Source organism: Aspergillus nomiae (assembly GCF_001204775.2).
Source record: "Aspergillus nomiae NRRL 13137 chromosome Unknown contig00084, whole genome shotgun sequence".
Lineage (NCBI taxonomy): Eukaryota > Fungi > Ascomycota > Eurotiomycetes > Eurotiales > Aspergillaceae > Aspergillus > Aspergillus nomiae.
Window position 1 is genome coordinate 77070 of NW_015378139.1, and position 17462 is coordinate 94531.

The 17462-nt window shown below is 45.7% G+C and overlaps 2 protein-coding genes across 2 annotated transcripts; one reads left to right on the forward strand and one right to left on the reverse strand.

Moving 5' to 3' along the window:
- Positions 1-1287: 1287 nt before the first annotated feature.
- ANOM_003948 (fungal specific transcription factor domain-containing protein) lies at positions 1288-3087 on the reverse strand (the record flags this gene model as incomplete). Its single annotated transcript, XM_015549205.1, has 4 exons — positions 1288-1572; positions 1655-1934; positions 1986-2376; positions 2442-3087. 4 exons carry the CDS (start codon positions 3085-3087, stop codon positions 1288-1290), a joined length of 1602 nt encoding a protein of 533 aa, XP_015408271.1.
- Positions 3088-4369: 1282 nt separating this feature from the next.
- ANOM_003949 (uncharacterized protein) lies at positions 4370-6632 on the forward strand (the record flags this gene model as incomplete). Its single annotated transcript, XM_015549206.1, has 6 exons — positions 4370-4485; positions 4702-5186; positions 5422-5507; positions 5622-5839; positions 5897-6188; positions 6243-6632. 6 exons carry the CDS (start codon positions 4370-4372, stop codon positions 6630-6632), a joined length of 1587 nt encoding a protein of 528 aa, XP_015408270.1.
- Between the last annotated feature and the right edge of the window lie 10830 nt (positions 6633-17462).

Sequence of the window (17462 nt, forward strand, 5' to 3'; positions counted from 1 at the left end):
AAGGGGTTGGGCGGCCGAGAAAAAACAATACGCGATGGCGCGAATATTGTATACAACGAGTCAAAACTGGAAGATTCTCAGTTCGAGTGAACTATATCGGACATTAGTTAACAAGTCCCAAAAATTACAAAAGCTCCATACAGTTTCCCCGGTAGCTATTCCAAGCCCATAAAGCCGCGGAATTGGTATATATGGACAGTTTTCTTCTAACCAGGCATACGTTCCTGCTTCACACCGAACTTTTTCGTCTCCATTTCTAGGTCGAAAATTCTCTCCGATACGGTATGGCAATGGGAAGCGAACAAGAACACGGTCTCCCGATTGTCGTTTCTGGTTCCATTCAAGAATTGTGACTGGTATGTATATATTGAAACTTCCATGAAGCCATTCCGCAACATCGGCCACCTGGCACGCGCGTCAATAGAGGGGGGATTCGGGTGATGGGCGACAATAACTCTTATCCAGCTGCACTTGCTTTGGAGAAGAGTAAAGAACTGAGCTTGTTAACTGGGGTAGCTAAGTTGATGTAAGGTATTAATTTCCTTAGTCTTAGCATGAGAGTATGTCAATTCTTCATGAAGCAACTGACGTGTTTTTGACATGACGATAAATCCGGCGTCACCTTGAGAATCAAAGTAGGGTTTAGGTAGAGGAATGTGTCGGGAATGCCAGCTAACGCCCGGACCCCTTATCCAGCCTCGATCAGTTTCCGGGCCGTGCTTCAGATAGGTACACAAAAATGATCGGAGCCAGCGAGTTGGTGCAAACATATGCTTTTTATTGGTTGTTGAAGAACAAGGCCCGCTCTATCCCTTGCGCATTCATGAATGACATGAGCCGAACCCGGTGGAGTGGTGCTCTGGCGAGACGAAATACAAGTCGCTATTTGGCACCCTCATTCCACACTGGATCCATCTGCAGAGTATAGTATGGATCGTCTTCGATAATCACTAGGACATGCTTCTCGGCAATAGCGTAGATTCTTAATGAACAAGGAGGGTTACACGATTGAATGTATCATCCAATTCCACGAGGAAAACACGTCCTATAATGGTGTAGCAAATTAGAGATATTTCTTCGGCGCTGATAGCAAAGTCATGTTCGCACAATGAGAATAATCGCCGGATAGGAGTAACTGGCAAAGTTCAAATAGTGAATAACATCCGTACGCGGTGGTTATTTTTGTATTGGAAAATCCGAACAAGATAGATATCTCCATGATATGCAACACGCGAACTCCTGCTCCAATGGTTTGTGATCCCTTGCGAAAATATTAATGATCTCACATCATAGCGTAGGCAGGGTTGTAGACTGGTCAGGCAGATATGAGAACGTGACATCTGGATCAGCCGCTTGAGCCAGGGAAGCCTTGATCCTTTGCTGAGCTTGTTGGCAGTCAGCATAGTGCGGATCCTTGGGCCGGATTACCGTTAGGATACAGGCAAAGAACGTGTTTAATTCCGAAATCACCGTTCCTTGGCTAAATGAATTCAATCTGCTCGTGGTTTGGCTAGAGTGGGTACAGTGAAGTGAGGCCAGTATCTTTGCGCTTGGGAGTCCGTATAGAACAAGCTAAGAGGAATTCTCATCAGCAATTTGTCCTTCGCGTAGGCGTGGTTCACATTGAACTGGTCAGAAGACTTCTACAACTCACTCTCCATGCGAAATCGGAACGATATTCTTCTAAGCTACCCAAGAACTGCACTCCACATATCATCGTCTCGAGTGTCTTTCGACACATCTCCCCCAGAGTGTAGACCTGTCCGGGCAGCAGATGCTGCCAGATGTATACTTGTGTGTATAGGTATTCCAAATAGGCTATTAATAAGCTATAGCTTTGATGTGGTAACTGTTCCATTTGCCAACTCTCCGGCTGTACACCGCTAGAAACTTTCAGGGATTGCCACATGCCCTCTAGCAGTCGAGTCATATTTCTAGAATACATCAGTTCGTACAGTACACTATAAAGGAGCCCCGAGACATACCCAGATGTAGAGCCTTCTGGGCTGTCATGTAATGTCGACCTCGCAACCTGGGCGTGTTCGCGTAGTATGCTCATGACAAAACTGGCCTTTTCTACAAGTGATGCTGGGGAAGACAGGGAGTGACTCAACCTAGTTGAGAGATAGTGGTTGAGCCCGTCGGCAGCAGGGAAAGACAAAATAACATTGTCTAAATCCATACAGTACTGCCTTGGGATTCGTGATGGTCGATTCATTAGCGTGGTTATAGCCTTGTCCAGTGTATAAGCTGTCAAGAACAACTGTTGGCGAATATGCATCGGTGTAATGGCCTGGTTTCTCAAGTACTGTTTGTGCAGCCCAATAGTAAAAAGTACGTTTCCAATATCTCCTAACCTCCGCCAGACATGTCGACCTATCGAATTTTGAGCCCATGTATTAGCACCAACCGTGACAAGTATAACGGCAAAGTTCACCCACTGTGGCCACCGTAGATTCTAATCAGCAGAATGATGTCTTGGATGAGAAGCCATAAATAAAGTTCAGTTTTGGTGCCGGTCATTTCCTGGAACCTTATGCATGTGTTAACGGCATGAGTCAGATCTTTTAGGATCGTCTCTTTTGTCCAAGAGTCTGGCTGTGATGCGTCACTGTCGAAATCAGATAGGTCATGCCTTATAGTTAGGGATAAAGCGACGGTAGCATATATGATACCAATTACGTCCCATCGCAGGCAATCCTGCTCATCTAGACATTGTGGAGTGTAACCGCGGGAACTGAGGTTGTTGACCAGCCATCTTGGAGGAATCTTGGAGTTATGGAATACCCGATCCACAGTTTCAAACACCCGAGTGTTGACTTTCTCGAGGGATGTATCCGACTGCGACTGTGTGAAGTAGGTAAGAAAGGAGCAGACGAGAGGTTTCATAAGGACACCGGGGGTATCTGGCGGGAGAGAGTCTAGGAGCTGTTGGAAAGAGACAGAGCGTGTAACGTAGAACAGAACCTGATAGGCAGCGGAGATTGTTTCCAGATCATCGGGTGAATGAACCATATGCGGACCAGGAATACCGCTGGCTTGGGCAGCATTGCCGATAGAAGGGCGCTTTGGTTGTTGGGGCTCCATTCAAAGACTTTTTGGAAAGCCACAGCGCCGATGGGTTATTGGCAATTGATAGGGGCAGCACGGAGTACCGGCTGTAAATAGACCACCTACATCCTTTCTATGTTCTCCAACTCAAGCGAATCTGCTTCTGAGACAATCGTCACATTTGATCCATGTCATTAACCCCTTTTCATGTCTCAATTGCTGATCTTTTGTGGCATGGACTTTGGGATGCCGCTGCCACCTGCCCCTTGGAAGCAAGGCGTGGCACACTGTGAACATTCCAAACCTTGCAGGAGAACGCCACTCAACGTCCAGTCAGCCGTGGTACTACCAGTCATGGCTGTCCGTTGCAAAAAACTCCCCTATTCTGTCTAGACTACCGTCATACTGGAATGCTGCGTCTACCATGGTTCAGCCAGCCTCGACATTGTCGTGGCTGTGTCCCGTAAGTACAGGTTAGCTGGCTTAGGATATTACACTGTATGTTAAACCATCGTTATCGTTAGCTTAGCTAGCTGAGCATTGAAGGCTCATAGATCATGAGTAGCTTAATTTAGAATATGGCGATGCAACCGTCGTATTATGATCCGGACCACAGCCAGTACCCACCCTAAAGCCGGTAAATGAATCCGTGAAGTCAGCTGCCTCGCAATACTTACATTTTTTAAAAAAAAAAAATAAATAAAATAAAATGTGTGGTTTGAATGCGAGTATTTATGACTTTTTTGCCTTTTTATTAGGTCTAGATTGAAAGGATAGGCTTTGAGAAGTATAGAAGATCTATGGACTAATAATAGGATTAGCTGTGAAAATAGTCTTTCACTATCCGCGGGCCGCAAACCGACGTGCCGCTAGGATCGGAGCCCTAATTGAATAAATTAAAGTTTTCCAGCTTAGAACATGACAACTGAAGCGAGCAACCCGTTCCCAACAATTGGTGTCAAAGTGTCATGCATTCGAAGACCCTGCTCCAAGTGGGTAGCCGTCATGGTGAATGTCAGCCTTCCGGACGCGGAAGTCTGATTTATATGAGTACATATTGTCACGTATCCAGCCTGTTAGCTCGACCACCTTCCCTCTTCTAGAGGTTAACAGTGCCTAAGATCCAACCTTCTTATCGTGGTCCCACCAAAGGAGCAATTGACCACAAGGTCAACATACAATGATCCGTCGTAATGGCAAGAGAAGCTCTTGCGAGCCTTGTCGGAAGTCGAAAATTAGGTGCGACCATGAGTTCCCCATATGTCGGAGATGCCAATATCGCGGTATGACTACAAGTTGTATATATCATCCAGCGCCAATGACCCGATCGGACTCTCTACAGCAATATCATCATCACGACCCTCAAAGACTGTCGCGGCCCATTTCATCCCCTGCAGCTCCTTGGGATGGCAGGGGTAGTATCACTGAAGATGTGTACGTTCATTCTTTCCATTTTTGAGCTACATGACTGGCTTTGGACGTTTTTGGGCGAATGTCGTTATGACATACTATGCCTTGGACACTGGCTGGTACAGCAGCGTTGATAGAAAGGGGAGCGGCCTAGCAGGCATTGGTCGACCGGAGGGTGTCCTAGTGACCAGGGTGGCTCCGTATAAATTTTATGAAATGAATACTAACCTCCTTTCTCAGACAAGTCTATCAAGAGGGTTTGGACACCCAGCCTAGCCGTATAAATGGGGCCAATTACCCGTCGCCCTCACCTACCATTCGCAACATATGCACCACAGATATCCAACAAGGATCTACTCTTTTAAAACGTCTTACTGATATCTCAACCCTCGCAAATCTCGCAGAACGGTTCGTCCAATCACGGAGCCATGGGACCCCAATCCCAGTTCTTCTGGCACAAACGGTCATCACATCCTTAGCAGAAGATCCTTCAATCGAAAAAATGAGCACCGGAGATCAATTGGCAAAGTCAATTATGATCACTGGGAATACCTGTCGCGAACTGGAACTGGGGGTATATGTATCTCCTGATAGCCTCTGCAAAAGGTTCACAGGGTCTGCAATACGCTGGGAGGCGCTGGGGCTCCTATTCACATGGGTCACGCTTGCTTTGCTACACTCACCAACGGATGACAGGGTTGCTGCAAATTTCATAGCGACTCATGGTACTAACAAAGCGTCATGCGTTTCAACAATGATGTACTGCAGTAATCTATGTATCTCATTATGTAAAGAATATGCACCTGCAAATGAGGTTCTCCTGTGGTTGCTGTACGAAAGTCTGACCCTCACAGCACAATTCTATGGTGATTGCAGTAAGCCCCCTTGAACACATCCATCAGGCCATCATAATCGCATTGGAGACATCACAACATTTCTATAACAAGCTTATCGTTCTAGGTCATCAGACGTGGCAGCGCCTCGGCGACCTGGCCACTGAAGCCCTAGACCCGACCATAGTCAAGCCTGGCGCGGGGAACCGAAAGGTTTCCTTTTTCCTTTCCCAGTCATGAAGGAAGATTATAGCTTCTGCGTATTGGATAGATAAAAGTTTGGCGAGTTTCCACGGTCAAATCCCGCGAATTCCTTGCCTCCCACAGGATTTTGAAATCCCACTTGATATTGATGACGATGCACTTCTTGCAAAGGGCTTTCCTCGCTCAGAATCGCTACATTCGCGAGTCAATGATTCTAATCAATCGGATTCTGTCTGCTCAGCTACATATATCCGTGCTAGATATATCTTGGGCGGTTTTCGAGATGAGCTTCTTCAACTGTCCCATGCAGTGTCTTCTATCAATAGGCTCCCAAAGCTAAAGTAAGCCATGGATTCATTCTTTCCATCGTTCACTATATGTTACTTATGGTTTTTCAGGGATTTATCTTGGCGCTATAGGGCCACCTGGCTAGAGATGCCGATCAATCTGCATCACAAAGACACTGACCAGGTCGAGGCGATGCCCTACATGACCTCCTTCCCACAGCTACTACTCTTCTTGGATTTTCTTCAGGGTGAATATCTTATCTATAAAGAGCTCAGTAACATTATCGAGAGCATGAGACCTCAGCTTCTCTGGCACTGCAAAAGGACCCTCAATATAGTGATCAGTCTGTTTGCTTTCCCTAAGATGAGGGCACAGACTAGTCCGCTGGAACGTATCCGCGTGGTGAGTTCTCCGTCCGCCACCTGACTAGTACGCATGGCTTCTCAATAAACTAAGACCTCTCTCTTCATATGCCAGGGAGTATTATATGGTGTCCCATGTGCCGAGTACCTTATCCTCACCCTGAAGGAGTACAATGGAAACAACGGATTACATGGTCATTCACCATCTCCAGTGGAGCTTATACGCAATATCAGTGCTCTCATCAGTTCCCTGGAGCACGAATACCATTCTGATGATCAGCTTAGCCTTCCCTACATCAAAACGTATAGGAATCTGGGGTGTGCCCTTAATGACATTCTTGAATCGAAGGAGATATCCGCTCTTGGCTGCGATACCGGTCCTAGTTCATCGATCATTTCCCCTGGTTCTGGAATCTTCGGAAACGACAACATTGGAAGCCAATCAATTGACTGGGGGGATGACCTTGGGTGGAATATGCAATGACTATTATAAAATATGTTTCACTAGAGTACAAATACTAGAAGTGGGCATCTTCACATCTTCTGGTCTGGCTAAATGGTCTGTCAAATACTGTTGAGCCCAAGAAAGCATGGGCCAGGGCTTTCGCGGTTTTGATTTCTGGCCTTTATAGCCGTTTCAAGAAGGAGGTTTGAGATGCCTCATATATTACTTTATATACTTTGAAGAAAGACTGATAAATTGGTGATTTTATGTACCACCTGTAACGAGTACTTCTATTATCTGAGTCTGAACAGAACCAACAAGTGTGAGATCAATCATGCTTCTAGGGCATCTAAACACCCGTATATAGTTATCAACAATGATATACTACGGTTATACGTAAGCTACATTTATCAGAATGATCTATGATTGCAGGAGAAATTAGTCATACATCGGATAATACTATCAAATATCACTATTCAACGTGCTGAACATTTACTCAATACAAAACCGATGCTGTTTCAGGGAAGGCTGGGAAAGCCTCATTATATTGGATGAGAAAGTAACGATAAGAAGAGGATTCATAAAACAATACACTTACGCAGGACCCCCCGCATAACACTCCATACACCGCCGATTCTACCTGGTTGCGGGTAGGATGTTATAGAATAGGCAGTGAACAGAAATACCCAGCATTTCAACCTATTAGCCGACGGGTAAACCCAGACGACTGAAGGCTTGGCCGACACAGGGTACTTAGTTGGGCTAAATGAAATAGCCGATATTCGCAATTCACCTTGCTCATATTACATTCGCTAGGACTGGTGAGGCGTAATCGGCGGTATTCGTGTCCCCGTACAGATACTATTGAACTAGAAGCTAAGCCACTCTCCCCTTCTCTCCAGTAAAGCGTCCACGTGCTGATGTGCATTTCCAATACTATGCATCTAATATATGCACGGCGATGATCAGACAAGAGCATCGCCCCACTCAGATGACCCCCACTTGATCTAGCTAATATGTAATATAAATGATAATCTGCAGGCCTTGTTGGATACTATTGTAATCTTACTGTTCGCCTAGTATCGACCGCTCCGTCTCACCTTGCATACAGAAAACGGGGCCCAGGTTCATCAGCTAAAAATAACAGCGACAGGATGAAGAAGCTTTTGTGATGATGGGATTGACATGGCTATGCGTGGGGTTAATATTAGCCAGGATGGTGGTTTCAGATGAAGTCGGGGTCGTCTTTCGGCCGTGCGAGTAGAAATAGTTTGTATAAGTTTCCTAGCGGTCATATAATCAATAAACAGATATAGGCAGTAATAAATTTATACCTGTTTATTCGATAGAATATATTATAAATTAACGTCAATTTTTCCCTTGCTGGTTCGCTAACTACTTTGCAAACCATTCATCCTCACCAAATAGACGGTCTTGCATCTCAATCCACATCTCCCTCACTTTAAGCGCTCTTTTTTCATTCTCAAGCTCCATTTCACGTATTTCCTCCTCTTGCTTCCTGAGACCTATTTCCTTTTGTTTGACTTCTGCCTCCTTTTGTCTAACATCTGCTTCAAGTTTTCGAAGCTCAAGCTCTTGACGTCTCTGTTCGAAAGTCAAGGCATTTGTTGGAGCAACACCAGGAAGATCGTAAGAGGGTCTTATGGGCCTAATTGATTGATAAGTACTGAAGAGATACTCTTTATCATCATTCTGTGAAGTCAATCGGGAGGGAGGTCGTGCACTTCTTTGAGCTGGCGGAGGTTGTGGTAAAGTCGTTGATAAGTACTCGGAGACATACTCGTGATCACCATCCTGTGGAGTAGATCGGACGGCGGATATTGCACTTCTTGGAACTACCGGATTTCGTGGTAGAGCGGTTGTTAAATACTTGGAGACACACTCGTTATCGCCATTCTGTGAAGCAGGTCGGGAGACGGATCTTGCGCTTCTTTGAGCTGACGGAGGTCGCGGTAAAGCGGGTTGGTTTTCAGGGAGACTAGCTGAAGAGGACCGTTGACGCTTGCGGCTACCTATGGAAATGATTTAGTTGAGAATTATTTAATGATAAATTGATCATGAATGAACACACTTACTTTCTCGAGTCATAAGAGAGGTAACAGAGTCGGGGGCGGTGGTGGATGTTTATGCACACCGTGCGATGTAAACAAGACATATGGACATTGACTGAGATCCACTGGAACTAAAGCGTTAAAGTAACATCACAGGTTGTACGCTTTAATTGGCCTAGTCCCTGAGGATGAAGTCGTTCTTTTGCGCAGTTAGCAGCCGGTTATTAAACTCTTTATAGGTAGCCTACCACAATGTTTCCGTCGGGATGTTAGAGGCTCAAAAACACGGCAATCTTCAGTTGGTGGTAAAATATCTTTATTAAAAAGATCTTCAAGAAGCTGTAGGTCGATAGCCGAAAAAGCTGGTATTGTTTCCCTGTAATGTTTTGCTCTAACACAAGAGGCTTCATTGATACAGCCAATATAGGGTTTATATTCGCCATAAACAATCTAGAGCAGTTAGAGAGTACTTAAGAACCACGTATACAAGACACAGTGCCCACCATTTGACTATCTTTCTTTTTGAAGACTGGCTTACATGTAGAAACTTTGTCGATACAGGCATGGCCTTTCTGGAAGAGATTCAGTCTCGACCGATAGTAACTATAAGTAGTTAGCAATTAGTTGATAAGTAGTTAAGAGTATTGAGATTACTTGTACGCGTTTCTTGTGCCCAGGTCTTTGCCTATGATCTGAGCCTCCCTCTGAGCTTTTAGGATTTCCTGCCAAAAACTGTCATCCACAGAGGTGTGGTGAAGAGATCGAAGCGCGGGAGTCAAAAATTCACATGCATAGATCCCAGAGCATTTCCAGTTCCATTTTCTGGCGCGGCAAGTAAGAAATGGGCTAAACACTGGTCCTCTCGGCCCATGGCCTTTGCTTCTTGCATACTGAATCTAGCATTACTTAGTAGTCAGTTATACATGTAGCATCACTTCGTATTTACCTCCTGTACAACTTGCTCCATTTCACTTTGTGATCGTCCTCTTGCGGAAACAGCATATGTATATCCATGAATATGGCTTCTTGGATACTCTGGTAGGTCATCGACATGTTCTATTTTCAGAGTTGTAAGGCCATGGCCTTTGGCTTGTGTGAGATGAATGGGAGTAGGAGATGGTTCCTGTATTAAGTACTTAGCAACCAATTAGAAACTGCTTGTATAGTACTTCGGAACTAGTTTACCGTCACCTCAATACCCGGATCATTTTCAGAACCAAGTCCATCCACATCGACGATAGAATTACTAGACTCCATGAAGTGAAAGAAAAAAAAGAAAAATCGGATGTCTTGCAACAGTTTCTAGATACTTTGTAACAGCTTATATTTTTCAAATATTATTAGGAGGCAGAAAGAAAGTGGGAAAATAAATTACAGAAGTTATGTACAGCTTTAATAGGTTAGTGTGTGCTTATTAAGGTATTGGATAGTCACGTGAGTCCAATACACGAACTACTGGATGCTCACGTCCTCTGTATATTATCCGTGATGTACGTAGTAGTTTATACTATCTGCTGCTTTCTATTGCTTAACCCACACTCTGTGAATAGAATGACAAGGTTTGGCCGACTGCACATACCCATGTTGGCTGCTTCACTCCTTCCACAAATTCCAAATGAAGGTATCAGTTTCGAATGTCGGCTAATTCATCATCATTCGACCGATTGGCCTAGTGGTTACGGCGCTCGCTTTACATCGTGAACGCGAGAGATCGCAGGTTCGATCCCTGCATCGGTCATTTATTTTTCTACCATCATTTTTGCTTTATCTTTTTTGATTACTTTATTCTATTTTTTAAATCTCTTAGAAACAAATGGGTTCCAGTTGAATAAAACATAAATTCTATCTACACAGATCCCAGGGCGTGTTTTGTTTTTTGTACTTGTCATGTACATCCCAAAATATATATCCGCAGCATCTTCTACCCACCACTACCCATTTAAGAATCAATCATGTCAGTACCTTAGTTGTCCTCCGATGTCGATAGATATAAAGCCTCCAGCACCTTCTATACCCCAGCTGTAACAATAAAAAATGCCCAACCATGTAACATTGGAACAGTACTCAATCACCACAACCAACACACCCAAAACAGCAACAATCAATCTATACGAAACCCAACATAAGCACTTGAGCAGGAGAAAGACCGTTTAGCTAGTGAAACATAAACACAGAGGACAAGAGACAAGAGACCAAAGCCCTTGTCCCACCCCTCACTGCCACAAGTCATACCAACAATGTCCGACTTGTTCCTGAGCAAACCGCTAATCTGTAGAGAACAAACAGAACCCAACTCTGAATCTTATTATTATTATATACCAACAAAAAGAAAAACGAAATGAAACTGATACACCAACACAAAGCCAACCCAAACACAGCTGTCACACTAACAAACTACATAATAAACAGTAGGTACCACCCCCCAACCAACCAAAAAGCTAAAACACCATACCATACCTACCAAGCCAGTATAAAATTACCCTAGAAAAAATTCTTCAAATTCCTAGGTAATCAAGGCAAGACAAACAGTGACCGTGCCATCACAACCCCCACTATGATAAGGGACTGAAATGTAACCCCTCAATCTCACCTCACCGCACTGAAACTAAACACAGCCGCAAAAAGCCAAACGGCCCCATTTATGTCGCCTTATCGCGTATGTCAAGGGTCCTGTGGAAATAAGAGGGGCCGTCCGTTCTAGAATGCTTCCTTGGTGGAGATGAGGCGTTTTGCTTCGGAAATTTTGATCTTTTTGTTTCCCCTCGGTGGGTTCATTGGGTTGTGGTGGTTTGGTTACATGGCGGCCCGATGTGGATTCTTTTTTTTTTTTTTTTATTTTTACCTTGATTTTTAAGCAATACAGTATTCTGGTTTTGAATTCGTATTTGGTGATTGTTTTACTTATCTTTGTTTATTTGGTATTTGTATTTGATAAGGGAGTGTGTAAGTGTGGCAAGGTGATTTTTCTTTGGTTTTCATATGATTGGCATATGATTTGCATATGATTCATTGACGTATTTCGGCGGCTACTGGTATTTTCACCAATCTCCCAAACTAGCAGTGACATGGACTTACCCTAATAATTATCGAGGAAAACGTGATCTTGCATAGCAAAGGGCTCACCTAGATACTAGTAGATAAAATACATAGCCATGAAGACATCGGTTGTTAATCCCGGCTATAATGCATACAGCATACTAGCAATGTATAGCTCGTTTGACGAGGTGGCTTGATAACTGGGGGTTCCATTACTGGGATATTCTTTCGAGAAGCGCTGTCGAAGCGTGATTTGGCTGTTGTGTATCTATATATCATGCAGCTTATTGAGTTGTGTGTCTGGTGGTCGATATGAGGGTGGGGTAAGATAAAGTTAAACTTGGGGGTTTGATAAGAGTTGGTCGCTTTGAGTAAATGATGTGATGGGATGTAGAAAAGATATGTGTCGATGTCGTGTCGAGAATCAACAGGTTAGGGTACTCAGGGTTCGTTCACTTTATGATGATCTGGACAGAATGAAGAGAGAGACAGAGAGAGAGAAGTATGTTCTATCCCGCTAATTAGGGTATTGTATACCAGTTTCAAAATGTAATATCTAAGTTCAAGTATATAGCTATGGCTATAGCAATACCTATACTACTATAATATAGCCATACATAATTATACTTCCAATGTTGTACAGGAGAAACTTCCACGTAACAAACACAACCAAAACCATCAAAGAAGCGATGGCATTATAGCCATTCCGTTTTATCCACACAAAACCGAGATTAAACTCAGTATCAGTGACAAAGAAAGACAGGGCGTCCAGTCCGGTTCGACAAACTATCCACGAGGCCAGCAGACCCGTTTACAAGGCTGATGGATTATGCAGTGTCAGCAATCGCCATACTTTGCTACCTGTTGGCGGGTTTGTTTATTTATTTTATTTTATTTTATTTTATTTTATTTTTATTCTGTTATCTTCAGTACTGCGAATTTTTATATTGGTTTGTTGGTTTTATGGAGGTGATAGGATGATATTGTATGTACTAGTACTACTGTGTCATGGTGTTGGATGCGGGGATGCTTGTGCAACGTGTGAGGCTCGTTGGTTTCCTGGTTTCCGGTTTTGAGTTGGGTTGGAGGTGTTTTCTTGGAAATGTAGGTGTCTTATCTGTCTTACTGGTCGCGTTGGAAATCAGGTTTGATACCACTTGGACAGTGCGGATGCTACATTCCACTCCTCTGTACGCTACACCGCGCTCAGGCTTCGTCATCATCGATCCCGTGTGCAGACTAATCGGATATTATTTGCGATCGGTGGAATGTTGTTGTCTCAGTCAAGAAACGGGGACCCGGTGAGGTCATCGAGAATTGACAGCATAGATCGAGATTAACCGACTGATCTTTGTCGTCGGTGGCTGTCGAGATAAATCTGCCGTCGCACTTTGCTCTCGATCCCAAGGGCTGGACCTAGCGAAACCTGTTTCCCGCAGTGCCGATCGTTGAAGGAGTGGAGCTTACTTGAATCATATTGTAGCGCGAGCTCAGCCACAAGACAAGTACTAGCCACATAGCCCGAGCCACAGTGGGGGAGCTATGTGGGAGGTATGTAGATCCCAAATGGACCTATCCGTTGCAATGCATGAGGGCCACCCCCCGGGGTTTGGGTAGATAACATCCAGATGGGGACAGCTGCAATAGTTATGCACTGTATTCATCAGCTTGCAGAAGGCGCCACAATCCACATACCTTAAGTGGGTGCGTTGTGGCGGTTATACTTTCTGATAGAACGAAGTATCTTTGGGTCACCCCGTGCAGAGCTCAAATGATCAGCCGGGGAAGTGGTGGTCGACGCGTCCGCCAGAACTCAGAAGTCCTTTTTTCTCCCTTGTCACGAAGCTCGCAACCGAGAACCAGGAAAACCACCCCGGGGATGGCGGAAAGGACTATCCGCCAGCTCCATCGGCTGCAAGGAGTCGACACCTTAACACCTTCAACCTTTCCCCGGACCCGGACCACATTCCGCAATGTGCAACAAGCTCTGTGCTTTGCGCTGGGGCCTATTGTCCTTCCCGAAATAGCTGTTACAGATGGAGACCTGTGCTGGGTGGCGATTAAACCCCGGGCAAAGCCGCGGGAATGTTGTGCATCCTTGATTGAAGATCATACAGCTCCCTCGCCGGCGGTTGTGTACCCCATGGTTTTATTTTAGTAAACGTTTTCCGCCATCCCTGGCGGCGGACACCCTGGGGTATCGTGGATGGGCCCATGATTCAGAATACGGGTCATATGTCTGTGTTGGCTGAATTTTCTGGGGATGTTACCCCAGTGTTCGATCCACGCTGAGTAACGAAGCAGCAAGACATTTGACTACGCTGACTCCGGGGGTCTCGTGTTCTTCAGCCATCACTGCCATCTTGTTTGCTCGCATGGCAGCTTCATATCCAATAGTCGATCAGGCGGTGTATCACCGCCCTTTTCGATGCGTCGTCGCCGAGCCGGCAATCCCTGCGGGGATGGTACTTTGGCAGCTGTGGCAAACATGGTACTCCAGTCGCCGGGGAATATTATTCAATCTGTAAAACATTTAATAATCATCAAATATTGGGATAGTCAATGCAGTTGCAGAAACAGCCGGACGGGGCGGTAATGCAGGGTTGGACCCGGGATCATGGGATGAGATTTGACCTATCGTTCGATCGATCCTGCGATCGGATGTAAACAGCAGGGGGTCTGAACACCCGGGAATGGTCGGTGATACGGAGGACAAAGGTACTTTAATTATCTGTACGTACCTACATCTATCACGGCATGTAGGTGGTGATCCTCTCTGCAGATGGATACAGAGGAATGGACAGGTGGTCGTCATCTCTGCTATGTGATGAATGCTGAATCGCAGACCCATGCCAAATAACGAGAAAACAACTATGGATCCTCATCCACCAATGAGCGGACGAAAATTGGAATTCTTCTCGGAAATGCTAAACACACCCCCGGACACTCAAACACTGAGGAAAGGACGCTGAGGGGGGGTGCAGCAAGAAGCAATGAAAGGGGAAACGATCCCCATACTCTCCTCACCCTTGGGACGGCCGGCTTCTCGTTCCGCCTTTCCCGACTCTGGTTACCTTTGCGGAAGGAAGGGGAAGTGAGAACCCGGCAGTTGGGTTACAATTTCCCTAAGGGGGAAAATTCATTGTTCAGTCGACTGGCGATCGTTTGGACCCATTTTGATTTGATTTTATTTTATTTTTAAAATTAATTTCCCTTTTCGATCTTCTCGAGGAAGGGAAGTGGGGGAAGGATTCCGACGTGACGGTTCGATCGTTTCGCGGGAGACGGAAATGCTTTCCCCGGGGTAGGGATGTTTAGTAATAATTAGGTTCGTTTGAGCTGAACTATTGATGGATCGTGATTGATAGTAGCTGATCAAAATTAGGCGGTGCGGACGACGGCCCCGGGGGTCTAGAACTCGACACTCTTGCCGAGGCTCCAGCCGACCGTACTTATTAAGGTCTGGGGAAGCTCTTGCGCACACAAAGCTCCCGTTTACCTGTCAACTGGCTGCCATCTCCGTAGTTCGTACTTTGTCCGCGCATTGTAGCTATTTGTCAAACATTTGAAATTGTAGGAGAAAAAAAGATTTATCGGCACATGGGTTACTGGAGCCTGACGCATACCATTTGTGAGGGACGTATATTGGGTACTTCTCAAACATGAGCTGAAGAAGGGCACCTGAGAAATATGATGGATCCTCCTACGAAACTAGAGGCTAAATCCTAAGACACGGATTCAAACCACACCAATTGGGCCGCAACAACAGTGTCAAGGGGTAATAGGGGGGTCTATCCCAAAGCTCTGGTAGTTGGAACTCGATCACGATCACCATCTGATCCAGTTGACCGGGCCTCGCGCGACTTTGGCCCGATTACCGAGGGCTCGATTTAACCACGAGCTGTCCCCTGATCCTCCAGAGCGAAGCCTCGCACTCTGGCGTCCAGCTCCATTTAGCCTCGGCTGAAGTGCGTCCATAGAACTCGGCGACCCGGCTCGAAGGTCGCCACAGTGAGGCTCAGATTTTATCCGCGGTCGTTTCATTCATGAACGTGAAAATCCAGCTTCTGTCACTGGCGGAGAAAAACGGGAGGAAATATTCCGCCTCATCCTTCCCTAACTGGGGCGAATTCCGGAGGAACGTTTTGGCTACGGAAAACCGGGGCCGTTGCAACTTGGAACTTACGTGGAGTAGGGCCGCATCATCCATAGTTACCTAGTCGGTAGTAATTACCCTTCACAGGGTCCCTTCGATGGAGTAATCACGGATGAATTGTCGGCTGTGCGACCAGGGGATTGTTTCTACTCCTGACTAGAAACGCGATCGGTGTGACGCTGGCGATAGTGTGGCCGATCTGGTCGGGTCGCGGGGAAGTTCCGGGCGGTTTAAAGGATATCCATAATCCAGCAAAATCCATGGGTCAATGATCTTCCGAGGCGGTTCTCGTGGGGGATTAAAGTAGTCAGCGCTGCGAGCGCCGTTCCATGGTTCTGATCCTGCCTGTCAAGGTCCCAAAAGTTAGTCCGTCTGATTTGACACCCACCGTAGAAATTCGAAATCCAACGTCTTCCTGGACAGTTCATCCAGGACACGACAGCGGATGAAGAAACCCGAGATGAAAAAAATGGAGTAAGAAGAGACAGCGTAGTGAAAGAATCAAAGAATAAAATGAGTCTCCACCGCGGATACCGCGCATGGGCTCTGGAACACATTTCGAAGGAACTCCGTCCGTTTGCGATCGATTTTATTTCCTATTTTAGTTGTGTTCCTCCCAGGCCATTGGGCCGCACGAGGCGACTAGATTTTTCTGGCGGAAAACGAAATAACTAGGCGGAAATCACCCCAGCTACTAGAATGACTACTGAATCAACTACCGTCGCGACTATTGTCGAGGACAATCGATCGGTCGGCGATTGCAATTTCAGACCGCTAGAAGGATGCGGATTCAAGGAACAGGATTGCAATGCGCGGTGTGCTGTAAATCGCAAGAAATTTGTTGGCGTACAGGCGGTGACCTGATGTACTGTAACTGCCGCTGGATAGACATACAGCTCGACATACATCCGCCCGCAGTATTATGTATGCACGTTCACCGCGAGGATGTCAAACATCGAAGCGGTGTGCTTCATGCGCGGTCTGATTCGACTCCCCTCCATCCGCCACTCGCTTGGGGATGGGGGAGGACAGTTCAATAATGTTACGACAATCTACGCAGGTTGGAAGGAGCACGGACGGACAACTGTCTCGACAGCAGACCGCAAGAATCCGTTTCAGATGCACGAGGGCCCAAAATATATCATGATATCGGCGGCAGTTGGAAAATAACACTGATAAAATGTTGGATCGCGTAATCCAGGCGTCTGACCACCTTCACGTTTTCTCACTCTGCCGCGAAAAGTTGGGGGTGCGAGACGGAGTCATCCGAGTCATCATTGAGACATATGATAAAGGATTACGATGACGGTGAAGAATTCCTCCGAAATAGCTCCAAGGCACCGAAATCAGGGACCGAGAAATCCATAGGGTTTGGAACTTGGGGGTGTACGCGGGTTTATTCTTACTTAGTCGGGTAACAGTTACGGGTAATAATACTCGAACAGACGAATAAATACATAAATCATCAATAATAAAATAAATAATCAAATGAGTTTTTGGGAAACTTTCACCCCCGTTTGACTCACTCTTCGACGGTTTTTTTGATCCCACGCCCACCCGATGTTCCCCGGCCCGCGGGCCGATGCTGAAAGAAATTCATCAAAT